Raw genomic sequence first — 14,587 nt, forward strand, 5'->3', positions numbered from 1 at the left:
TGCTAATCAAGGCTACATACAAGCCTAATGTCAAAACATGAGAGGCACTAATGAAGAGTAAGAGACACTAATGAGATGCTAATCAAGCTAAGCACTAGACCAAGAGAGATTGAAATGAGCCAAAACCATGTGTGTACTCTTTCATTCATAAGGGGGCATTTATACAAAAAAAGGTAAGGTCCACTCAATTGTAACCCTATTTACCATGAGCCCACATTAGTCCACCCAAATGATACCAAAATTATCCACCCAAATGATACCGAAGAGATCCAAAAATTGTCCACCCAAATGATACCAAAGAGACCCAAAAAACTATCCCATTTAAGCCATATGCTAGCAGCCAGTAGGTACTCCGAGACTTAAATGTTTCACAGTCCTTGAAAGATATGATAACACATTCTTGTGTCAACAAGCAAGCATTAGAATTCACTATAGTTTAGCGATGTCATGAACATCACCCAAAGTAGAGAAATCACAAACTATGAAAATTTGCAAATGAGAAGAGGTATCCTAACCAGCAAATACAAATCAACAAAAATACTACCACCATTAGATCTTATGGACCTTACTAGTCCACCCTCTCCAAGGGGGCAATGGGCAGGACCAAAAAGGAGAGAGAGTGTTTCAAAGTAAAGCTCTCTCTCTCTTTCTCTCTCTTCATATATATAAAATATAGATAACAACGAGAGGTATGCAAGAGCAAAGGAATGGAGGCTGCTGCTCATCCTGCTGCTGGTTTCCGGGTCTCACGTCCTCCCACGCCCCTATTCCTTGGTCGTCCGGCCTCGCAGTCCAGGTAAGCCTTCTTTCTCCTGCCTTTTGTCTTTTATTCCTTTCTGATGCTTTGTGTTGCTATTCTTTCAACATTCTGGTTCTATAATTTCAACACAGGCTTTTGAGTCTCAGAGAACCAGTATCATGGACATACAAGAGGTTCAGGATTTCTCACCCCAACACTGGAATCACATGTGCCCTGGATAATGCTTACGACGGGGAAACACTCGGTATGGCTTCTTTCACAGCATAAAAATGGGTGGACATTTATTTACTCTCAGTTTTCTGCTTCTTTTTTTGTTTCATTCTTTTTTCTTTTCTGAGGTAGCGCATACAGCTCTTCACTGTGTAAAAGTGTTGTTTTAAGTTCCCATATAGGAGTTTTAAGACAGAGCCAATTAATGGTTCGGCAGCTGGAGGCACCAGAATTTCTGGCAAAGACCCCATCTCCGTCGCTTGTCCCCCCTCTCTTAAAAAGGCTGGATTTGGAGGGAGCTTAGGTGGCCCTGATTCATACTCCCCATCCACAAGACTTGCGCGCTGACACCCCCCCCCCCCCCCCCTTAACACACACACACACACACACACACACACTCCACGCAAGGTGGGATGTTTCAACACTGAACCACAGGCAAGGTTGGTGGACTGAGATTTCTGCCAACCAAGTAAGAAGAGCAGCAATGTGCCCCAACTGTGGTACCATGTTTGAAAGCCAACTTTAGCGGCCAGCACCATGTCCATGATTATGAATATGTGGGGAGGGACAGTGTAGCGTTGCTGGTGGAGAGCCCAATTCCTTTGCTGGTCTCCCCTTCTCTTAAAATGTCAGGCTCAGGTGGACTGGTGGTCCACAAAGGCCTTCATACCTCCCATCCACATGGCCTCTCAATTACTGTCACCCAACACCAACCTCACATGATATTTGCACCTCCAACAACCTGCTGTTGTTGCAGATGAGGGCTGCTATACGGCTGCACAACTGATAGAAACTGGCCTCTCCTGGGCTCAGTGGCACTAGTGGTCCACAAAAGCCTTTATACCCCCCATTCACATGGCCTGCCTCATGTGGGATGTTTAAATGCCTGTCACCCAACACCAACCTCGCACAATATTTGCACCTCTAACAACCTGCAGGTGTTGCAAATGAGGGCCACTATACGGCTGCACAACTGATATAAACTGGTCTGGAAAGCTGGGAGTCTGTGAGACTATTCTGTGTACACGATTCAGGATAGAAGGGTTCTTTTTTCTGGTAGCCGGGTGCTGACCTAGCTGCCTGTAATAAATGGTCCGAAAATCTCAGAACTTTTCACAAGTCCTCTGCCATCTCTGTCTCATCGGCCTGCGAAGTCTGGTGCAATTGTGACATGTGTAGCTGGTCCAAAAAGTTGTGAAAGTTGGCTGAAGTTGATTTATTTCAACTCCTTTCTGCTTCTTGCCTCTACTTATTTGGCTAGTGCTATTTGCCCTCAAGTGACCTTGGCTTGCTTAATGTCACTGTTTGATCTATATATCTATCTAGCAGGGTTGTCACAACCTTCAGAAACATGTGAACAGTAAGGGTTTCGAATGAGTTTTGAAAGTTTCAATCTCCAGAGGGGAGCTACTGTACACCTGTACAAATGTACACACACACACTTTTTTTTTGGGGTTTTTTTTTGGTAAAATGCTATGTTCTGTTGCTTCACTGTACAAAGAAACAAGTCCTCAAAAAAGAGGCAAACTTCCTAAAGAGAGCAGTCAGAGAAGTTAAACGCACTAAAAAAACAAAGCCAATTGGCCATTGTCGATTTGATCTAGGTGGATGGTGTCAAACAAAGATTGACGCAAGGATTGACGAAAGTAGGGATAGTGTGCAATCCTACGAAATGAAAAACCCATTGATTTCTTGCATGCCACATTGTCCACAAAGCCCCATATCTAGTCCACATTAGAAAGGGCTGTGTAAGATCCAATGTAGAAAGCCATCTGCCAAAGAGCCAAAAAAATCTAGAGAAGGAATACCTTGGAAATTTGAATCGAAGAAAATGTGAAATTTGGCATAGGAAACTTTTGGTCTGTGGACAAGACCAAAGAAGATGCATCATTGTTTCCTTTATGCAACGACAACAAGGGCATTTTGTTGCAGCTATGTGTCTTTTTTCAAGAAGTTCTCCAACTGGGAGAACTTGCAACAAGCATTGCCACAAAACAATCTAGATTTGAGTGGCAATTTACTATGCCAAATTTTCTTTAGATTTTGTTTCCACCAACAGGTTATCTTAGTGAGGAGCGAAATCTTATTAACTTGATTGACCACACGCACACACACAGAGACACGTACAGTATGTTTGCGTGTATGTATGGACTATATGTATGTATGTATGTATGCAATATGCATGCATGAGTGTATATGTGAGTGAAAAAAAAATGCAAGGTAACTGAGGTACCATATGTTAGAAACAGTTCGGGTCATACCATACGTCTTACCTTGGTTGACACGCGTTTCAAACCAACTATGCTATCTAGATTTAGCCCTTTGTGATCTGATTGATGGAATGATGTAATGCATGGACTTTCCTTCATGCCAAAGTTGAAATAGGGCTAAAGACCAATGCTCGTCTTGCTTGGACAAAGCTGTGAGTCAACAAGTCATCCATGCATCAGTAGATAAGTATGCATAACGAGGCTCTCTTCCAAGGTCCAAGTTCATAATTGTAAATACTCAAGTTTTGCAATGGATAGTAAATTAGGTCTCTCTCTCCTTGTCTACTGGGCGTTTGAAAGATAAGTTTGATTAGTGGTAATCTCTAGGGTGCTTAGGTTAATCCATGTTTTAGTCTTTCTACTTCGTTACTTATGTGACAAACTAACTACAACGGATCCAACATGATGATCTCCAGATTGAAAATTGAAGAATGCTCGTGTCACCATTCTAGTCTTTTACCACTTGTGATCAGTGTTTTGGGGGAAGCCCACAAAAAAAAAAATGAACCGAAGTGAGAATGGGGATTTTCCACACTAGAAGGGAGATGCTCAAGGATAAAAGCATTTCTCTGGAGAAGGTGTCAGGTGTTTAAACCGATATTTGAAGCCGAGGCACTTAACGGGAGTTTTTATGGGCTTTGGTTAGCATAAAAAGGTTCATGGGCACCCTGCATGGACATGTGGGTCAGCTTGTGGGCCCACAAGGACAACAAAAGCTAGGCGCCCACTTTTGAGAGATATTATTATAGCATGGTCACTAAAAAAGGCCAACTTTTGTCATATTTATAGTCTTTGGCTAAAGAAAGCAAACGCTTGGATATGTTTAGCAAGCAAAGCCACTTTTGGAAAAAGGAAAAGCATAAGCCATATTATTAGAGTTGGCCGACCCAGCTAAAAAGAGGATTGGGGTTTGAAGCCTTAAAAAGGAGGAGCTGCTGCTGTAAGACAGGGCACACACATAGAGGACTGAGGCCGACTGCAGCTACTCTCTCTCTCTCTCTCACTCTGTCTCGCCTTTGAACAAGTTGTCAGCAGTATTGTGTCTTGCTTTTGTTGGTCGCCCTCGGGATGCCTGACAGCAAAGCTGGTTTGTCTCTCCTTTTTGTTAGCTTGTCCTCAAACTGGCCAATTCTCTCTCTCTTTGCTGGACACCTTGTAGAGGCCCTCTTCCAGATGATCTGCTTCATACAGAGGATCAGAGATATGCCATCAGATCGACTCTCACATAGAGCTTTTGAGGCGTCCAGGCAGCTCGCAGAGAGTGGAGATAGGAGATCATGGTATTCACAGATAATACAGTGGCTCACTCAGCATGGTCTCGACATAGATCACCTGCCACCTTTCTAGTATGGTATACATGCACCTCACATCCAGCTCTCTCACTCTGAGAGGAATAGAGTCCTTCGGCAGGATTTATGGCAGCGATACACTCAAGAGACTTGGATTACACCCAGTCCGCCGAAGATGCTATACTACAGAGATCAGTTTATGCGTATCTCAGTGGATGGATTCATAGAGACCTGGATACATGGATGTGTACATGCCTCACAGTGCCCGAGTGGCGATTGGCTAGCTCAGAGTGTCATCACACCAGCTTGAGATTGAGGCAAGTAGGGCAGCATGGATCCCCAGAGCAAAGAGGATATGCAGACTATGCCAGGAGGAGGTTGAGAGTGAGGAACATTATGTATGCAGATGCAGAGCATATAGTGTGAGAGAGATACACCACCATCTTAAGTGGACATCCCTCACTCCGCCAGATCATGGAGTCTGCAGACCAGCGCAGATTTGGCCTGTTCTTGTTAGAGACACAGTGCCACAAAGAGACTGATACGGACTCATACCACAGGGAGAGGTGGGCGATAGCTCCAGCTCATTGATTTCTTCCAGAGATCTATCCCAGTGCCTACCCTGACACAGGAGGGGGTTACACTTCAGTGCGCTGCGGACCTCCGAGCCAGACGGAGATCGAGAGCACCAGGCTACCAGACTCCCAGACTACATCAGAGGGAGATCACAGAGCTACAGGCTCAACATCAACACCATATCCAGGAGCGGCTAGCTCACTTACACTCACACCTGGAGATCATGCTCCGAGGTATTTTTGCCTCGCCATCGCCTATGTATCACATATTACACCCCCATTATGGTACTGGTTGGAGCTAGACAGATTTGCATTGCATTCTTGTATACCCTACGCATATAGGTTGCATACTGAGCCTCTAGCAGTAGTGCTCCATCCATCACACCCCCCCACTAGCTCAGTACTTTCATACTTTATTTCATGTTCATTTTGTCCTTTTTTTTCTGGACATTCAGAAGATATTGACAGTTGTACATTGATTTGTCTCATAGGTCGAGTTCGGCCTGTAGTAGACGTTAATACAGCCTTCTTTCTTTCTTTCTCTCTCTCTTTCTGTGTCTCTCGAGACTGGCTGTTCAAGTGCTAGCCATACAACAGCACCCTCGCATGGAATAGGCCATACAATAGCAATACCCACCTCTCTGTTGGTCGCAACATAAATTAGCCGTACAGGTTCAGATTTATTCATCTCTCTCCTCGCTTACAGCCCATATCAGTGGCAACAACTCTCGTCTCTTTCTCGCTCTCCAAGCTGGCTGTGAACAATGATCTACTGTGGGACAGATCTCGGGAAAGCTGTTGGGAATCAAGGTCTTACCTGTGTTTGTGTATGAATAGCCTCTTACGGCTGTGAACCAACTCTTAGAGGGGTCACAATAATATCTAGATATTATTTGGTGATGTGACATTAGCATGTGAGGGCAAAAGGATGAAAGGACCAGATGTGCGAGAGATCACAGCAAAACCACACAGCATGAAATATGTGAGTGAGAATATATATATATAGGGTGAGTGCAAATATGTACAAGAGCCCTCTGATATGAGGTGACTTTGAGAAGAAAGACCAGTGCAGAAGCAGAGATGATGTTGGAGTTGAAGCACAATCGATGACGAAGACTCGTGTCGATGTGAGGCAAAGCACTCCGAGAGGTGGTCGGTGTTGAAGGCTCGCATCAGTGGATGCAGAGGCACTCCGAGGTGGTAGTGGTAGCGGAAGATGAGGTGATGGAGGCTTTGATGACAAGGGTGCTGTTGTACCTGAGGTGGTAGATGAAGAGCACAGAGGGCAGTCGTGTCGAGTGATGGTGGAGGTGCAAGCTCTGGTGATAAGGGTGCTGCATACTTGGAGGGTGCAAGTTCGGATAACAAGGATGCAGCGTACCTGAGGGGTGGTGAGGAGCAGAGAGGGCTGCTGTCCTGAGTGGTGCAAGCTGTGGTGACACAGGTGCTGCGTACTTGAGATGGAAAGGAGCAGAGGGCTGCCGTCGCGAGTGGTGCAAGCTCTGGTGACATGGGTGTTGCGTACTTGATGTGATGTCGATGGTGAAGCCAAGTAGAGAGTGGGCTGCCGTCGCGATGGTATAATGTAGCAGAGAGTGGGCCGCTGTCCTGATGGCGAGAGCTGAGGCAAAAACGCTGATATGCTCTATGTAGAGCAGAGGGGGCTGCTGTCCCATGGGCTGTGGTAAAACGCAGATGATATGCTGATGTAAGCACTGATGTGAGCCCTGATGTAAGGCTGAAGATAAATGCTGATGTCAGCCCAGATGTATGTAAGCGCCGATGACAGGCTGATGTAAAACGCTGATGTAAGCCTGATGATAGGCAGATGTAAGCTTGATGTGAAACGCTGATGTAAAAGGATGTAAACGCTGAAGTCAACCCTGATGTAGGCGGCCTGTACCAGTAGATGTAAATACTAAACGCTTATGTCAACCATGATGTAGGTGGCTTGTACCAGCAGATGTAAATGCTGATGATAGCAGAGAGAGCTGCTGTCCCATGGTGCCCTGTAGCAGAGAGTGGGCTGCTGTCCTATGTTGGTACGGGATATAACAATGAAGTGGTACACGAATGATGAATGATAGGCAAGGCTATATATACTAAGGGGGGGGGTTGATGGTCGGTCAACCTAAAAGGTGTATGCCAGCAGCCAAGACAAAAAAACCCCAAACAAAACATAAAATACCCAGAAAATGTCAGAATATGCAGCGGAGATGATGACCAAATCTGGGAACACAAGAGCAAAAACGCAGGCAGAAAAACAGCACAAGAGAGAGAGAGATGTAGGCGTGTAACTCTGCTCTATATACACAAGAAGATCCCGAGGAATGATACAAATGAGGTATGGGGGCTGGGGTCCTATATATACCTCCCATAGAGGGCAGTCGGCCAGCAGAAGGAATGCCCACGACTGATAAAAAAGACCCACGACTGCATAAATGCAGTCGGCCAGCAAAATAGGTGCCCACGACTGATCAAATCCAGTCGGCCAGCAGCCCTGAAGCCCACGACTGATGTAGATCCAGTCGGCCAGCAATAGGGTGCTCCTGGCATCACCTGGCAGCCCTCCCAAGCCTCAGAAAAATGGGAAAAAATAGGGGAAAAATATGGAGAGTGGGGAAAAATGGGAAAACACCTCATAAGGGCGGGCACACCCACAACAAAGGCCCTGGTGTATAAAACTAGACAGGAGATGACTTCTAACACCCCCTCTCAGCTCCTGGCTGTGAAACCAACCACTGGGAGCTGGGGTGCCGCCTGAGCAAATCCTGAGAGAGCGACTTCGTGAAGAGGTCCATAGTACTGTCCTCCGTCGAACAGAACTCCAGCAAGATGTCATCAGCAACAAACTGTTCACGAACAAAGTGCCTCTGGATGACCATGGGTTCCTCCAGTGGAAGCCCAAACCTGCCATGCAACCTCCTCCTGCTCCGTAAAACTGCTCCTGGGCCTGAAGTAGATCCCCTCGTGTCCGGATCTCCTCCCCAAACCGAGTCACTCCAACCGCGGAGTCGGACTCCATCCAACAATTCCCCTCCTGTGTACAAGAGTCCATGATCCTTCGCATGCCGCAGAAACCACAGGAAACGCGATCCTGCCTCACAAAGAGACATCTGCAACCAAGAGCTCAACTGCCTCATCAGGAAGCTCTCGTCCAATCCGATGTCCATCAACCAGATCCATGAACCATACAGCTTCTGAGTCACAGAGACATCACACTGCTCACAAGGATCAACACCTGTTATGGTGCACAAACAAGTCCTGGAAACCTGATGAAACCTGTCAACAACCCCCTCTGAATCCGGAACCACAAAGCCTGGAGAAACCACCTCCTTCTGCAAGTAATCACCTGTCACCTGCCTGGCTTTCCGAAAGGTCTCCGTGGAAAGAACATCCTTAACTACTGGAAGTTCTATGTCTCGAACACGACGAGACATCAGAGCATAAGTGACCTGTTCAGCTTCCTCTGACTCACGAACACAAGAACTACCAACCTCAGTACTGGAAAGTTCCTGCCAACTGCTGCCATCTACTGGCAAGCTATCCACCACCTGGTCTCGGAAAGCCCGCACCTGCAGCGTATCCACACCTGAGTAGCTACTACCAGACTGCCACTCATCACAATCCTGAGGACCTGGGGGAGAGAGTGCTGAAAGCCTGTAAACTCCATTCTCCACTCCACCGTCCCAAACCACTTGGCCTGTTGCTTTGTCCCGGAGAGCAACAAAATGCTCATCAAACTCCACCCGTACGCCAGTCTTGCACACCTGATGCACTGACAACAGATGAAAACCAAGTGCCGGAACATACAACACCTGGGAGGAATGCTTCCCCCCTCTGCCATCGGGAACTATCTCCATCCTGCCCTCACTGTGAACTAGGATAGTGGACGTATCCCCAATAAGAATATGACTAGAAAGCCTGTAGAGATCCTGTAAACCGGAACGGGAAGGAGTCATGTGCCTAGAAGCACCACTATCGAGAATCCACTCCCGAGTATCCGTTGCGGAGAGTCCTCCAATCTCCTCTCTGCCTGAAGAAAATGAAACATCGGTGTCCATCACCTCCAGGTGCACAAAAGCCGGAGTCTTCATGATTGCTGAGGAGTCTTCACCCTTCACGGTCTTCCGCTTGGGACACTGCCTCCAGTAGTGGCCTTTCTCGCCACAATCATTACAGGTCCTCTCTGCCTTCAGCTTCTCGCAGTCAGCGTCGGACTTCTTCTCAGAAGACTTCTCCGATGAAGCCTTCCCCTTGCTCGTGTTACGGCCTTTCGACCGTTGGCCAGTAAAGGCCTCCGAACCTCCACCCTGAGGAGGGTTCGTAAATCGTTCCTCCTGGTCCAAGACCATGGGCACAAGCTCCTCCCACGTGATGGTGCTGAGCCTGCCACTGGTAATCAACGACGAGTAAAATGCTGAGTACGAAGAGGGCAAATGTGACAGCAACGTTATGGCCATGTCCTCTGACGATATCTCCTTCCCAGCCTGAAGAACTTCCTGCTGAAGAGCCTGCAGCTTGTTAATATGCTCCCGCATCGTCGACGACTTTGCAGGACTCATAACCTGCATCTGCACTTCCAAGGAAATCCTCTTCATGGGCGATACCCTGTTGTAAAGTGAGGCCAAATGCTGGCATATACCTCTGGCCAGCGTCATATGCTTTACATGATTGATTACCTGTGGTGTGCAGTTGAGGAAAATAAACGAACGGACCCTGGCGTTGACACGATCCCACATCTGTGTCTGGGCCTCCCGGTCCTTCCGGATCGACGGTAACTCCCCTTCCTCTACTTCCGGCCGTGGAATACCAACAACGACGAACTCTGCGAGGTCGTAAGACTCCAGAACAGATTCCATCATCACCTTCCATATGCCGTAGTTGCTCCCGTCCAACTGACGGTCCACCGGGAACGTGGGGAGTGTCGGGATCTTCACATGTCTCTCGGCCATCTCTAACAGATCTGCCATAGCGGGGATGTACTCTGAAAAGGGTGGGTGGGTGGGAACAAAGAAGAACTAAAACTTGCAAGTGGCTGTCCAGCAAATCAGCCCGCCTTCTTCTTGCTTCTCCTCTTCCCGATCAGCCCAAAACAGTCCACCAATCAGCCACAAAACAGTCCCCCTCTTGCTCACACAAATCCCAAGACCTATCTAGAGCCTAGGGTCTGATACCATGTCAGAATATGCAGCGGAGATGATGACCAAATCTGGGAACACGAGCAAAAACGCAGGCAGAAAAACAGCACAAGAGAGAGAGAGATGTAGGCGTGTAACTCTGCTCTATATACACAAGAAGATCCCGAGGAATGATACAAATGAGGTATGGGGGCTGGGGTCCTATATATACCTCCCATAGAGGGCAGTCGGCCAGCAGAAGGAATGCCCACGACTGATAAAAAAGACCCACGACTGCATAAATGCAGTCGGCCAGCAAAATAGGTGCCCACGACTGATCAAATCCAGTCGGCCAGCAGCCCTGAAGCCCACGACTGATGTAGATCCAGTCGGCCAGCAATAGGGTGCTCCTGGCATCACCTGGCATCCCTCCCAAGCCTCAGAAAAATGGGAAAAAATAGGGGAAAAATATGGAGAGTGGGGAAAAATGGGAAAACACCTCATAAGGGCGGGCACACCCACAACAAAGGCCATGGTGTATAAAACTAGATAGGAGATGACTTCTAACAGAAAAATCCCTTTTAGGGCTGGAAAAATACTGTTTTCTCACACCCCCTCTCAAGCCAAAAAGGGGACCATGAGAGAAGATGATGGATGCCAAGGTCCCACATTGACACACTGGCAGAAGGAATGAATCCCCCTTCGGAAACAAGATCTAATAAAGTCAGAAAGGGCAATTGTCATGGCAAAGGTGGTGAGGATGAGTGGATGTACATGGGTTGATTGCCTCGCAAAGAAGGATCTTGAACGGGGCTCTCCACTGTCAGAATACGCAGCGGAGATGATGACCAGATCTGGGAACACGAGCAAACACGCAGGCAGAAAAAACAGCACAAGAGAGAGAGATGTAGGCGTGTAACTCTGCTCTGATATACACGAGAAGATCCCGAATATGATACACATAGTAGTGGGGAGCATGGGGCATATTTATATGCCCCATAGATGCAGTCGGCATGTGCTAGAGGCTCTCCACGACTGCATAAAGCAGTCGGCCAGCAGTAGTAGCCTCCACGACTGAAAGACCAAGTCGGCCAGCCACCAGCACCTACACGACTGTGTAAAACAGGTCGGCCAGCCAAGAGGTGCAGTCGGCCAGCGCCATGGGCTCCTGGCAACCATCTGGCATCCATCCACACTACGGAAAAATGGGAAAAAATAGGGGAAAAATGCGGGGAGTGAGGAAAAATGTTAAAACACCTCATAAGGGCGGGCACACCCACAACAAAGGCCCTGGTTTATAAATCTAGACAGGAGATGACACCCCCTCTCAGCTCCTAGCTGTGAAACCAACCACAGGGAGCTGGGGTGCCGCCTGAGCAAATCCTGAGAGAGCGACTTCGTGAAGAGGTCCACTGTACTGTCCTCCGTCGAACAGAACTCTAGCAAGATGTCAGCAACGATATGTTCACGAACAAAGTGCCTCTGGATGACCATGGGTTCCTCCAGTGGAAGCCCAAACCTGCAATGTAACCTCCTGCTGCTCCGTAAAACTGCTCCTGGGCCATAAGTAGATCTCCTCGTGTCCGGATCTCCTCCCCAAACTGAGTCACTCCAACCGTGGAGTCGGACTCCATCCAACAATGCAGAAACCACAGGAAACGCAATCCTGCCTCCCAAAGAGACATCTGCAACCATGAGCTCAACTGCTTCATCAGGAAGCTCTCGTCCAAACTGGTGTCCATCAACCAGATCAATGAACCATACAGCTGCATAAGTGACATGTTTAGCTTCCTCTGACTGACGAACACAAGAACTACCAACATCGGTACTGGAAAGTTCCTGCCAACTGTTGCCATCTACTGGCAAGCTATCCACCATCTGGTCCCGGAAAGCCCGTACCTGCAGCGTATCCACACTTAAGTGGCCATTACCAGATTGCCACTCATCACATACCTGAGGACCTGGGAGAGAGAGTGCTGAAAGCCTGTAAACTCCATTCTCCACTCCACCTTCCCAAACCACTTGGCCTGTTGCTTTGTCCCGGAGAGCAACAAAATGCTCATCAAACTCCACCCGTACGCCAGTCTTGCAAACCTGATGCACTGACAACAGATGAAAACCAAGTGCCGGAACATACAACACCTCCTCTGCCATTGGGAACTATCTCCATCCTGCCCTCACTGTGAACTGGGATAGTGGACGTATCCCCAGTAAGAATATGACCAGAACACCTGCAGAGATCCTGTAAACCGGAACGGGAAGGAGTCATGTGCCTGGAAGCACCACTATCGAGAATCCACTCCCGAGTATCCGTTGCGGAGAGTCCTCCAATCTCCTCCCTGCCTGAAGAAAATGAAACATCAGTGTCCACCACCTCCAGGTGCACAAAAGCCGGAGTCTTCATGATTGCTGCTGAGGAATCTTCATCCTTCTCTGTCTTCCGCTTGGGACACTGCCTCCAGTAGTGGCCTTTCTCGCCACAATCATTACAGGTCCTCTCTGCCTTCAGTTTCTCGCGGTCAGCGTCGGACTTCTTCTCAGAAGACTTCTCTATGAAGCCTTCCCTTTGCCCGAGTTACGGCCTTTCGACCGTTGGCCAGTAAAGGCCTCCGAACCTCCACCTCGAGGAGGGTTCGTGAATCGTTCCTCCTGGTCCAGGACCATGGGCACAAGCTCCTCCCACGTGATGGTGCTGAGCTTGCCACTGGTAATCAAAGAGGAGTAAAATGCTGAGTACGAAGAGGGCAAGTGTGACAGCAACGTGATGGCCATGTCCTCTGACGAAATCTCCTTCCCAGCCTGAAGAACTTCTTGTTGAAGAGCCTGCAGCTTGTTAATATGCTCCCGCATCGTCGACGACTTTGCAGGGCTCATAACCTGCATCTGTACTTCCAAGGAAATCCTCTTCATGGGTGATACCCTGTTGTAAAGTGAGGCCAAATGCTGCCATATACCTCTGGCCAGCGTCATGTGCTCTACATGATTGATTACATGTGGTGTGCAGTTGAGGAAAATAAACGAACGGATTTGGCGTTGACACGATCCCACCTCTGTGTCTGGGCCTCCCGGTCCTTTCGGATCGACGGTAACTCCCCTTCCTCTACTTCCGGCCGTGGAACACCAATGACGACGAAATCGGCGAGGTCGTAAGACTCCAGAAGAGATTCCATCATCACCTTCCATATGCCGTAGTTGCTCCCGTCCAACTGACGGTCCACCGGGAACGTGGGGAGTGTCGGGATCTTCACATGTCTCTCGGCCATCTCAAACAGATCTGCCATTGCGGGGATGTACTCTGAAAAGGGTGGGTGGATGGGAACAAAGAAGAACTAAAACCTGCAAGTGGCTGTCCAGCAAATCAGCCCGCCTTCCTCTTGCATTTCTCTTCCCGATCAGCCCAAAACAGTCCACCAATCAGCCACAAAACAGTCCCCCTCTTGCTCACACAAATCCCAAGACCTATCTAGAGCCTAGGGCTCTGATACCATGTCAGAATACGTAGCGGAGATGATGACCAGATCTGGGAACACGAGCAAAAACGCAGGCAGAAAAAACAGCACAAGAGAGAGATAGATGTAGGCGTGTAACTCTGCTCTGATATACACGAGAAGATCCCGAATATGATACACACAGTAGTGGGGAGCATGGGGCATATTTATATGCCCCATAGATGCAGTCGGCCTGTGCTAGAGGCTCTCCACGACTGCATAAAGCAGTCGGCCAGCAGTAGTAGCCTCCACGATTGAAAGACCAAGTCGGCCAGCCACCAGCACCTACACGACTGTGTAAAACAGGTCGGCCAGCCAAGAGGTGCAGTCGGCCAGCGCCATGGGCTCCTGGCAACCATCTGGCATCCATCCACACTACGGAAAAATGGGAAAAAATAGGGGAAAAATGCGGGGAGTGAGGAAAAATGATAAAACACCTCATAAGGGCGGGCACACCCACAACAAGGCCCTGGTGTATAAATCTAGACAGGAGATGACTTCTAACATCCACTTAGTAAGAAGTCCCATTCCCTATGTAATCCAGATCAGAGTTTGGAGAATCAACTTCTGGTGAGAGAAATTGGTCCTCCGGGAGTGCGGGTAGATGATCCATGCTGTGTGTTGAGTGCTCTCGAGGTCTTCAATCCCTTTGCTCTGATCTCTCGTACATCTGGTCCTTCCGTCCTTTAATATATATATATATATATATATATATATATATATATATATACATATATATACATATGCATATGTATATGCATATGTATATATGCATATGCATATGTATATATGCATATGTATATATATATATATATATATATATATATGCATATGCATATATACATATGCATATGTATATGCATATGTATATATGC

At 47.8% G+C, this 14,587-nt stretch overlaps 1 protein-coding gene across 2 annotated transcripts in view; it reads left to right on the plus strand.

Moving 5' to 3' along the window:
* Positions 1-639: 639 nt before the first annotated feature.
* The window catches only part of LOC147622364 (protein CHAPERONE-LIKE PROTEIN OF POR1, chloroplastic-like), a 29,410-nt gene continuing 15,462 nt past the window's right edge, over positions 640-14,587 (plus strand). Inside the window, exons 1-2 of one of the 2 annotated variants that reach the window (XM_086823477.1) lie at positions 640-796; positions 892-1,004. In XM_086823477.1, the coding sequence (XP_086679603.1) occupies positions 708-796; positions 892-1,004 (202 nt within the window). In that variant the 5' untranslated portion in view covers positions 640-707. The remainder of the gene's footprint in view (positions 797-891; positions 1,005-14,587) is intronic. The other variant, XM_086823478.1, reaches the window with a different exon arrangement.

The sequence above is a fragment of the Cibotium barometz genome, chromosome 29 (assembly GCF_041138505.1).
Source record: "Cibotium barometz isolate CiBa-2024 chromosome 29, ASM4113850v1, whole genome shotgun sequence".
NCBI classification, from domain to species: Eukaryota; Viridiplantae; Streptophyta; class Polypodiopsida; order Cyatheales; family Cibotiaceae; genus Cibotium; species Cibotium barometz.